Source organism: Uloborus diversus, chromosome 5, assembly GCF_026930045.1.
Source record: "Uloborus diversus isolate 005 chromosome 5, Udiv.v.3.1, whole genome shotgun sequence".
Lineage (NCBI taxonomy): Eukaryota > Metazoa > Arthropoda > Arachnida > Araneae > Uloboridae > Uloborus > Uloborus diversus.
The window spans coordinates 59,757,180-59,769,512 of NC_072735.1; the positions used below are offsets into that span (position 1 = coordinate 59,757,180).

Sequence of the window (12,333 nt, forward strand, 5' to 3'; positions counted from 1 at the left end):
TTTTTGAAATACAGTTTGTATCGTTAAAAGAACATGTTAAATTAAGATTGTTTGGATTTCTTTAAGTGAAACAGAGTTGAACAAAAATATTGTTTTTAATTATTTTAACTAAAGCTTAATTCGAATCTGATGACTTAGTATTAAATTAATGCCTATTGGTAGTTGTTTAGTTTTGGTGCTTTAGTTTCATGTAATCAATCAAAAAGTGTGTGCCATTTTATGTAAAAAGCTAATTGTAATTGTACATAAATAGTTCAGATATAGTCTATCAGATGTAATTCATTTTAACGTGAGCACAGATTATAGTTGATAATGCATATATTTTCATCTTTTGTGCTAATTGAAAATACTCATAACTTGTGTCATTGATAACTATGATTATCGTTAAAGAGATTTTTGACAAAAATATGTTCTACTGGTGTTTTTCAAACCTTGCATTACGCGTATTTATTTACTCCTTAGCGCTTTAGAAACTGATGTCAGAGTAATACAAAAACATCAATTGGACATCTTTTTCATTTTTTAAGTAGCCCGTGCAACGTCGGGCACGCAGCTAGTGATTAGAATAAAATGGGTAATTTTTGAAGCTTTGAACAAAGAAAGGTACGTGATAATATTTTAAACAGAAACATTTGGCATATGTTTCTGTTAAAAAGGAAGAATAATATGAATGGCACATATATTTTTGATGTTTTCTAAGAAAACGAGCTAACTGCATTTTAATTTGTAAATATTCAAATTTTCCATTTTTCCAAAAAAAAAAAAAAAAAAAAAAACATTTTGACAACAAAACACCTCTAAATTTCCGAAATTTATCAAAATTTCCCAACCCTCTTTCCGTTTTTTTTATTTTTAAGCGTTTTTTTTTTTAGTTTATTTATTTATTAATGTTTTTTATTTATTTATTTATTTTTAATAGTTATTATTATTTTACTAGAAAAGTTCTGTTCCAATGACAGACCACATACACACACACACAAACTGATTAAATAAATGAAATAAAATGTAAACTGAATAAAATAAAAGTAAATATTTCAAATAAAAAAAAATCAGGGATTTTTTAAATTTATCTATTTGAAGAAATAAATGTAGGAATCTCCCCCCCCCCCCCCCCCCCGAAAAAAAAATTTTCATGGCGGAATTCGCGCCATAATCCCCCCCCCCAAACCCCCGGTGGGCACCCCTGTTGTTCAGAATAAAAAAGTAATAAGTTTATGATAATGTCAATCTGTGATAAAATCTCATTGTAAGTCAAACTTGAAATGCGTTAAATTAGTTGCAGCTTTTCAAACTTTAAGCAGCACATTGTAATAAAAATAACGCACTAATAGCAAATTATAGCAACCGAATTCGCTGTTTTATTTCAAAAATTAATATTTTTAAGCATCTAAGGCTTTTAGTTTATAGCTTTTTCACATTTGCGAACAGATGAGACAGTAGATATTTTCGGAATCTTATTTTACAAACAGCTACTCTCTTGTGCTTGACGACACCCCCGCTGGCGACCCTCCTTCCGAAAAACGGCTTGAGGCTTAATTACTTTCACCACCTCCAAAGACGCGGACGACACAGCGTAGCGAAAAGAGCAGCACTTCCGTATTGGCGACGTATTGCCTCTACGACAGCCTAAACATGACTTTCGCCAAAATTTCCACGCCAATCTTCTCCTAAATGTTGGCTTTTTTGTCATAATGTTCGTAACCAATCTTCTCCGAGAAAAATAGCATAGGATTATGCTGCAGTGTCCCGTCTGGATCCTCTTAAGTCTGTAGTTTTACTGTTTTAGTTTGCTTTACTTTTCTATTTCAAGACTCTCTTTCTCGGGTGTGTCAGTCAAAATACAAGACTTTCTTTTAGGTCTCCTCCTATGAAATTGTTTTCTCGGTAGTTCCTTTGGATATGACCTTATTTCTTCAGGAGTGACAAGGCTTGGCAAAGAAGTACTAGCTTCTGACGTTGACACACCAGTAAAATCATTTTGTGTGTTATTTTCTTGTTACTTTTACATTGAAAGATCAGTGACATTTGATAGGAGGAAATCAAAATCTTGAGAAATATTTTCATTCAGTATATGTAAGCCTGTGACCTTAAAGCCATTGATTATATTTGATAATATGAAGGCCTGTGGGAATGCTCGTCCAACTATTCCAACAAACTGAAGAACATGAAATTTTAGGAGTTGAAATAACTATGCATAAGAGTGTACCTTGGACCAGTCCAAGGTACACTTCTTGTATTGGGTTCGAGGTACACTACTTTGTTATAAAAAACAAAACTGCTGACCGTCATGTTACAGTTAGGCCTAACTTTGTTTTAATCACATGGCGTTATAGCTAGAACATGACTGTATAATGAATGACCTTCATTTCAGAATAAACAATATTTGTTTCATTATAAAAAATACCTAAAAGTATCTGGAAAAACTTACTTTTGAATGGTATATTTCTTTTTTTAATAATACTTCCATCAGATGAGCTTTCAACAAAACAGAAAGGTATGCAATGAGACGTCTAGTGGCAAATACTTTAACTACACATGTTGCTATTCAAATATTTTAATAAGCAGAGCTATAATCAGCCTAGGTCCAAGGTACACATATGTCCGAGGTACACCACTTACCCCTACTAATAAGATATGTATAGAACTTATATTCATTTTTAATCTGAACATATATCATTTATAGTATTTTTTTTCTCCTAACCTTGATTTTTTCGACATGCCAAAAAGGACCAGGTAAGTGTTACTGAAAATCTGGTGACCCCCGAATTTTGTGGCATGACGGCTAATGCAGGGTAATACAGTACCTTGTTTATTTTTAAAGCATCTTAGATTGAACCTTCCCTCCCCTGAAGCAAACATAATTTACGTTCAGTCAAAGCATTGTAAAGAACGTTTATTACTGCATTGTTTTTACGTATAGAAGATTTCTTTTCAATATCTGTTGTGATTGCTTTTGTTCAAAAATCTGCCTTTTTTTCATTTGTTGTAACTTGATTAAAATTAAATTATGTTTTCAGAAGAAGGAGAAGCGAGACCGGGACCGAAACCAATTTTGCCCTATTCTTCCATGTTCATCCTTTCACCCACAAATCCGTAAGTTTGTTTTCATGTATTTTATTGTTTTAGTATGTTAGCTTTCTTAATAAATTCTTTGTGAAATTTGCTAAGAGTTTTTTTTTTTTTTTTTTTTTGTATTAAATAAGAAAATTGACTTAAACAGTTTATTTAATTCAGCTTCTTTAAATCAAAAAGGAGTCCTGCAATTTATCTCAATGCTCTCTTTTTGTAAGTAGGGATACAAGTTCTTAGAGCAGAGTTTAATTTTTTTTTTTCCCCACTTTAAATTATGTCATTTTTAATAAACACATTCCATTTTCTTCTGATTATCAAAAAGAATTTTCAAAGAATCGATGCAAATCTACAATGTATGAAGCCAGGAAAAGAGAGGGAAATGTCTTTAGAAATCCGTAAGCAGACTCAAAAAACCTACGCTGTTGCAATATTCGTGCCATTTGTGGGGAAAAAAATCTGTTCTTGTTAGGAAGATTTAAAATTATGTGAGGGATGATGAAATTGTTTTTGTTCCCCTTTCTTTTTGACTTCGATCTAAAGAGGCAAAATTTTCAGAAATTTTGAAACCATGGAAGAAAAGTCCCCCCCCCCCCAGTTTTTTGGAAAAACTGGATTTTAAAAAAAAAGAGATTTTTTCGAATTAAAATGTAGTTAACTACTTATATTCAGTGTTGTTTCCATAGGGTATACTCCATATAGGACGTATACTCTCAACATTTTTTAGACATATAGCATATACCCTTAAGCTTCAAAAATTTTCATATAGTGACAAATTACGTATATGATCGCATACACATATTTAGCGAAATGAATTACTGGGAGTATACCCTAATAAAAATAAATGGGAACATCACTGCTTATCTTAGAAAACATAAAAAATGTTAAATATTTTAAATTATATATGCAATTCATATTATTGTTATTATTATTTAAAAAAACAGAAACACATACAGGGGCAAATCCAGAATTTTTTTATCACTGCCTATTTTTGTGAAAGTATTGTATCAATATTCGATTTTTGTGAAAGTTTTATTTATCAGCATTGATTTTGCGACATTTTAAAGCCACATTTTAATTTTTTAAAGAAAATTAGAAGAGTTAAACATTAGTTAGAAATGTGCAAATGTCATTTACTATTATTCCTAACTTTTTTTTTGGGGGGGGGGGAATACCATTGTATCTCAGCTCAATAGGCTTTGTACTGTGTATAATGCAGGAAATCATCTTCTCCCAAAACTGATCTAAAAAATTGCATAAATACAATTTGATGAAATTTGTGAAATACCGATTTTAAAATAAGATTTTTGTGAAGGTACCAAAAAACAGTAGTAAAATCAGCTTGCATTGAGCCCTGACACACCAAGCTTTTAAACATATTTAAAAAAAGAAAAATGTACACAACTTTCTTTGTTCAAAACACCAAAAAGTATCCAAATTATTCTACTTATCATTCAACCCTTAATTTTGAATGAGATGTGGTTTTTGTTAAAAATTTGAACTGTTTTGACAGTTTTTTTTTTTTTTTTTTTTTTTTTGTGAATTGTAAGAATTTAAGCCAAAAGTTCTTCAAATTTTATTTTTGAGTTACATGCATTTATATATATACTAGCAAATGTACCCGGCGTTGCCTGGGTCAGTAATAATTGTAAGAAACAATCGCTACTTTCTTTCGTTTTCTGTTTTAACTGAAAGAACTCAAAACATACCGCTTTGGCATGATTAAAAATCGAGCTTTTTCCTTACCCATAAAAGTAAAATAGCAATAAGTGTAAAGAACCAATGAATATTCATTTAGAAGCGAAAGCACGAATTTAAGCATATTAAAATTTTGAAGAATTTCCAAAATATGAACTAACAAAAACAAAGATCACTAAAAAAACCGTGTGCGTGCTTCATTTAATTAAGTAATACACACATACTCAAAAAGAAAAAAAAAAGCTCTCTACTATAAGCTTTAACTCTGAACTAAAGCTCTCTACCCTCAGGGTGCGAAAAGTAGAGTTTCCAAATGTTTAAATGACTTTAAACTCATGTTTGCTCCGGAGAAGCCATGATTCAAAATTTTCATTATGATTACTTTTAATATTGCTGTTGTTAGGCAACAAATTTTTGTAACAATGGGTTTTATGTTTAATCACATAGAGTAAAGAAATTTCATAGAGAGTCCCTGCTATACTAAGAAATTGAAGCCGGAAGTTGCACCGCTGTATCCAAAGATCCTTAGCTTCTTGCTAAGTACTTTATGATACATTTTGATTTTAAACATTCCATTACTGAATCTCAATTGGTTGTTAATTTAAACTTAGATATTGTTGCAAGTTTATGGAGCAAATTTTTGAAATTGCATTAATACATGAATTAAAATGGAAACCAATCCACCAGCTACTTTATACGGCTTTTTTGCGAGGTTGGTGAAAATTATACTCGCGAAGCGATCACGTTATCATAACCCCACTAAACATTGCACCGCTGTACCCCACAATTCCGGCCTCAATTTCATCTCCTTTTTTCCTTTTTACCATAAACAGGGCCTCTCTCTATATATTTCTTTACTCTATATATGGTGATGTAACTATCTATGGTGAAAAAATGGTTAAAATCCGACCAGTAGTTTTGAAGTTTACCCCGGACATCCGGGCAGAATTAGCCCTTTATGTATAAAGATGAGGATGCAATTCCTAAGAAAGCAATAAATGTCATGCTTGCTCCAGAGAGGCCTTGATTCAAAATTTACATTATGATTACTTTTAATATTGCTGTTGTTAGGCAACGAATTTTCCTAACAATGGATTTTATATTTAATCATTTTATGTGGAAACTACATGAAATTTACTGTTTTCCACCATAACTTTTTAAAACTAAGTTTCTAAGGAACAAATTATAGCCTAAGTTGTTCCCTGATAATGTAGCTATCTATGTGGAAAAAATGGTTAAAATCCGTCCAGTAGTTTTGAAGTTTACCCCGGACATCCGGACAGAAGTAGCCCTTTATGTATAAAGATGAGGATGCAATTCCTTAGAAAGCAATGTCATGCTTGCTCCAGAGAGGCCTTGCTTCAAAATTTACATTATGATTACTTTTAATATTGCTGTTGTTAGGCAACGAATTTTCGAAACAATGGGTTTAATGAATAAAAATGGGTTTAATCTTTAATCATTTGATGTGGAAATTACATGACATTTACTGTTTTCAATCACGACGTTTTTAGACTAAGTATTTTAGCGATAAATTATAGCCTAAGTTGTTCCCCGATTATGTAGCTATCTATGGTGAAAAAATGGTTAAAATCCCTCCAGTAGTTTTGAAGTTAACCCCGGACATCCGGACAGAGATTAGCCCTTTATGTATAAAGATATATATATGTGTGACACACACACACCCATTAAATGACAATGTTTTAAAATTTTCACTTAAACGTTTCCACCAATTAATAATATTGATGTACTAATTTTGTCCTAACAGTTCTGGTGAAAAAAACTTTCAATATTACTTTGGTATAATGGGAAATTAAATTATCGTACAGCTTGCATTATCAAAGTGAGTGTTTTCATGAGGGATACTGAGCATGAAAAACTTTTTAAACAGAAAACGCATTGGAATGTAAATATTGTAAATTTCTGAATGCATGATTTTGTGCCAGAAATATCAAAATTTAAATTTTTTTTTTTCCAAGTAAAAAAAACCCCTTCAAAAAAATGCCCCCCCCCCCCCCCCTAGAATTTCTGATTTTTTCTCAGTTCCCACCTCTAATTCTGTTATAATTCTGCCACAAGAGTAATCCCCAAATAAAGAGAAGAAAAATATCCTAAATGAATACAGTCGACTCCTGCTACAACATGATTCGACTTACGTGAAAGGGCTATAACGTGAATTTTTCACGAGTAACGAATTTTAGAGCTGACGTGAATTCCTCATCGACAACACGAGTTTCTTTGGAAGGAAGTATTTTGCTTCGTTATTGGCTACTAAATATTGATTTCATGAATGTTATTATATCCCTTTAGCATCACTGACAGCGAAAGTTCTCATACCAACCTAGTCTACGTATCGTGTTGTTAGTGCATCAAATAGCCACACATCATCTTTCGTTTTCTTTTTTTTTTCATTCTAATTATTAAAGTTGATGAAATATAATGTACCTTATTGCGCTGTTTCATCCAAACTTTGAAGATGGGAAAAAAAAGGAAAGTTTCTGCCAAAAAAAAAGCTTAAGATTCTCGATATGCTTGAACAACTATGAAACGTCAACAGTAGCACAACACAAGCAAAAGCATGTGAATCTTCCATACATACAATCAAAAGTCAAAACACAAAGATGTCCATAAAAGCTCAGAACTTAGTTTCAATATTGAAGCTTGCAGAGTAGTGTCTAAGCAAAGTAAACATGTATTACAAAAATGGAAGCTGCTAATGTACTGTGGATTAAAAAGATTCGGAAGAGAGGCTGTTGCCATAAATGGAAACGTAAAAAAGAAAAGGCGAAGCAATTGTATTTAAAGGTGCATTAAAAGAGAATAACAATCTGATCATGGAGCATAAATCATCACCATCTTTATTTTTCAGCTCATGAATATTATTACTGTATCTACTGCACAGTATTATTATAGTGCAGCATTTTATTATTACTACATTCTGTGTGTGCCGTGTTGTTTTATTTTATGTCTTTTTCTCCCATTGATCATTCAATTTTGTGCATCGTAAAAGTATTTTATGTTGAGTAAAACATTTTTTTAAACAGTACAAGGTTCGTACTTCCTTAAAAAACCCTTAAGAAACCCTTAATTTCATCAAGCAAAATTAAAGTCCCTAAAAAACCCTTAAAAAGTCCTTAATTTTCTGAAAATTTCCTTAATGTTTTAAACACTGTATCAAGTTTGATTCCCTTTTTCTTCTTTTTTTTTCTTTTTTACCCCTTCAAATCTTTATCCTTCCCGATATCTGCCGAAAACGTATGTTTTGCAGACATGCCAACCACGTTAAACATGTGCTTTGCCGAAAATTGTTTGGCTTGTTTGATCAATCTTTTTGTATCCTGCAAATATTTCAATCTTTTTAAATGTTGGAAGGTTTTTTTTATCATATACTACTTTATATCTGTTTATTTTTTCATTATTTTGATAATATTTTTATTTCTTAAAATTTATTTTAGAAAAAATGCAAAAGACTATCGAAAAAATGTGGTCCTATTCCCACACTCTCTGATTGTATTTAAACTTGTCATGGTTTCTATTTTTATGTATTTAAAAAAGCTTTCAATATATTTATGGTGAATCTCTAATGGTTTTGGTTAGGCTTTGCAGCCTGTAAAATTTTTTGGAACTTCAAGATTAAATGAAGCAACTTTAGTTTTTTTTTTAAATCCTGAATTAATATTATGAAGTTTTTTAAACCAAATTATGAGGTCCAATGCAAGGAAAAAGGATAATCAATTATATATATATACCGTATTTTCGGGAATAAGCGCCGCACCCGGTGTATGCGCCGCATCATAATATTTTCTACCCAAAAAAATAATTTAATGTAAGTGCCGCACCCGGTATAAGCGCCACTCCCGCCATTAAACAACTTAAAAGCACAGTTAGTAGTAAAAAAAGGCTGGAATGAAATGTAAATAAAAGAAATATTTTTAATTAACCTAACAATAGAAATTTTTACTATTAATATAATCTAAATACCTGGGGAGGAGACATTGGTTGGTTATCCAGAGCGCGGAACGCGGACCCTTCTCCTCATAGCGCTCCAGGTTTTTTTTAAGTGGTTGGCGCCACTATAGGCACGCTTTGATCAGTGGCTCGCATCCACTATAGGTACGTTTTGATCAGTGAGTCGCATCCACTATAGGCCCGCTTTGATTAGTGGGTCGCATCCACTACGGATCGGCGATTCAGAATCCGTCAAATTCACTCTCCTCGCTGTCCGACGCAAACAGCCCCAAGAAGCCTTCATCTAACTCCGGACTATTTTCTCCATCGTCGGAATCGCCATCTTCCTCCACTACATCAGGGGCTGGGGGAATTATTCCTGCCTGCGCAAAGCCGGAAATGATGGTGCTAGGCTTCACAGCATTCCAAACTGCATCCACCCTCTTGGCCACTTCTCCAAACGACGCTTTCCTGAGGTTGCCGCCCTTCGTGTAGTTGTGAAGACCGTTTGCCTTCCATGACTCCCATTGTTGCCTCATGTGGCACTTGAAGGCATGATTGGGAGCCAAATCCAACGGCTGCAATTTCGTTGTCAGCCCACCCGGGATGACGGCTAGGGAAGCCGAACATGTCTGAGCACCCTCCTTCACAGCATCGGTCTTGTGCGCCGCCATGGAGTCGAAAATTAGCATGCCACTCGGCTGGAAGAAAGAGACTTTTCTCTTGCGCCAAACTTCGTTGAGCCAGTCCAGCATCAGAGGCTCATTCATCCAGCCCTTCTCGTTGCAGCGTATAACAAGGGTCGATGGGAAGGTGTCCTTGGGGAGCGTTTTTCGCTTAAAGATAAGCATAGGTTTTAACTTCTCCCCGCTGGCCATACATGCTAAAACACAGGTAAACGAAGTCTTTTCGTTTCCTGTGGTCGTAATGGGGACGCTCCTTTCGGCGGCAGAAGTTACTGTTCTTGTCGGCGGGCAGTCGAATGTCAAGGGGACTTCATCCATGTTCCCAAGTGGCTGGTAGTTCTTTTCAATCTTCAGCCTTTCGACGTAGGCCAGAAACTTCTGATAAACACTAAGTTTATCCTAAGCACAATGTTATTATTTAATTATATGTATCTCATCATTTACAAATTAAAGCTATTTAATTGTAAACTTACTATGCATGTTAGCATGTTCGCGTTGTAATATCCTTTTCGCTTTGACAAGCGATTCTTCCCGCGTACTTCAACTTCAGATGAAAACGTAAACAATGAGTGAATCTGTTTTCGTTTCCCGGCGAATTGAAGGTCAGATGACGTCACTCGTTCTCAGCCATTCTAGAAGCTTTTTTGCACACGTCTTTTCCGCACGTGTCGAACTTGAGATGACGCGTTATGCTAATTGGGAAAGCAGTATTTATACGCTCGTGTGATATGACTCTTTCTCTTTTTCACTCCTCGCATCTACGATAGATGTTTTAGTTTGCCAACTTGCAGGTTGCAGTTGGGGGTTTTCGGCTCTTGGCTTTTCAGCCATCGAGATAGCCATTCACAGTTTTTGGAATGGATTAATAGGAAGTTAGTTTTTCTGATCGGTAGTTAGATGTGATCTAATAGATTCTACTAGAACTCGCCGAACTTAGTGTTCGTGATGCATTATTGGAATGTTAGTATTAGAGATCTATGAATAGAGGTCATGAAAACCTCTTCAATGGAATATTCGGTAATACTTAATAGAATTAGGAAATAGATATAATAGGTCTACAAAGTTCATGATTATACTTTAATTTTGCGTATGGCTTTGAGTTATTGATTCTTCAAGTTACTTTATTATTTTCTCATTTTATCTTTTACAATTGTTAATTGTTTAATAAATCGTTGATATTTTTAAAGAATGACTTTTCGTCACTTAATATAAGATTCTTCATGCAGCAGAAGATAAATTTCTATTTAATAGTTTGACTACTCCAATCGCGTATTACACTTTGCTAATTTAATAGCTTTGAATTATCATTATTCTTTGCAAAACTTGGGCTATTCTCTTTCTTGCTTTATGCTGGAGAATTATAGCCCATCAACTTCTGCTTCTTTTCCTCCCAATCGGCCGGAAGGCTTTGCCCCACAGTTGTCCGGAACCTGACAGACAATTTGTTTCTCTTCATGAAGCGGAAGCACCAATTCGCATTGCCTTTGAAATTGGCGATGCTCATATTCGCAGCGATGTTCCGGGCCTGAATTCAGACCCGAACAGTTGAAACGGAGAGTCCTTTTGAACGCTGCTCCAAGATCCACTTTTTGAAGTCTTGCTCCAACTTCGGCCAGTGAGCTGCTCGTCCCCGTCTAGCACGTTTTGCCGTCGGCATTGCTTCGATAGTGGACTTTTCTGTCCTCCGACGGCGAACGCATCTCTCTTTGATTCCAAATTCTCTGGCCGCAGGACGATTTCCTATTGATTCTGCCTTCGAAACTACTTCTAACTTGAAGGCTGCAGTATAGCTTCTCGGTCGTTTAGGAGCCATTTCAAAGTAACTCGGTGAAAAAAAGATAAGCAAGAAACGCACGAACGACAGCAAAAGAAGCGACGATGTGAGTGACTAAAATTATAGCTAGGAGACGGAGAAACAAGTTTCCAATTAGGTCGCTTGACCACTCCGAGCAACCCACTTTTGTGACAAGGGTAAATCCCCTTTAGAGAACTGGAACGGCTACCCCCCTCCCGTAATAGATCTTTTGCTAACAATGCTCCTCCCCTGACCCACTGTCCCCCCTTCGCTCCGATGGTGCTTGCTCGCCCACGTGATTCTGCGTTTCTCTCCTCAGTGAAACACGTGCAATCGCTGACTCACCTTCTCTCCCTCCCCGTTTGGACCTTGTCGCCTTAGGTCGAAAGGCAAAGGATTTCGCAAAATAAAAGGAATCGATGTGGTGCCATCTATTGGTAGCATTTTCAACTTTTTGACAAAAACTCAGATTTTTTTTTTCTTTACTTGAAAAAAATAAAAACCACACTGTACCCGCCGCACCCATTATATGCGCCGCACAGGCATTATTTTTGCTTTTTTCTTGTATGCGCCGCGGCGCTTATTCCCGAAAATACGGTATATATATATATATATATATTCAATTTTTTTTTTTTTTGTAAAAGACGTATTCCCCCCCCCCTTTCAAAATATATGTATATGAAAAATATTGATATTAGTGGGTGATACAGCTAAGATTGAACTCTGGCTCCATCAACCCCTTTATTCAAGGACTCAGGAGTTAGAAATTGCTTTCTCTCTTTCAAAATTTAACTTTATATAGAAATAAACTAACTTGCGAGAAATAGTACGATATGACAAATTTGTTCAAAATAGGATTTTAGTAACAATAACAGATCAAAAGCAATAATAACAAAACACTAGTTTAAATATCTTGAAGAAAAGAGATTTTAGTTATTTTCCTTCAATTTGCCTCTCACTCCAATCATGTATGCTAAAAAAATAATGCTTTAATATACAACTAATTTTCTACAGCTATCCCCATTTTCCTAATCTTTTTTTTTTTTATGACTGAAATTTGATAACTTAATGCTATGTTTTAAGAACAATATGTGCCATCTATTGTATTAATTACTACACAATCATTTCAAGCATAAT

General features: G+C 34.5%; 1 protein-coding gene across 1 annotated transcript in view; it reads left to right on the top strand.

The window, feature by feature from the left end:
- LOC129221997 (voltage-dependent calcium channel type A subunit alpha-1-like) overlaps nucleotides 1–12,333 on the top strand; it is a 368,073-nt gene that overhangs the window by 245,270 nt on the left and 110,470 nt on the right. Inside the window, 1 exon segment of the mRNA XM_054856408.1 lies at nucleotides 3,018–3,093. Within this exon segment, the coding sequence (XP_054712383.1) occupies nucleotides 3,018–3,093 (76 nt within the window).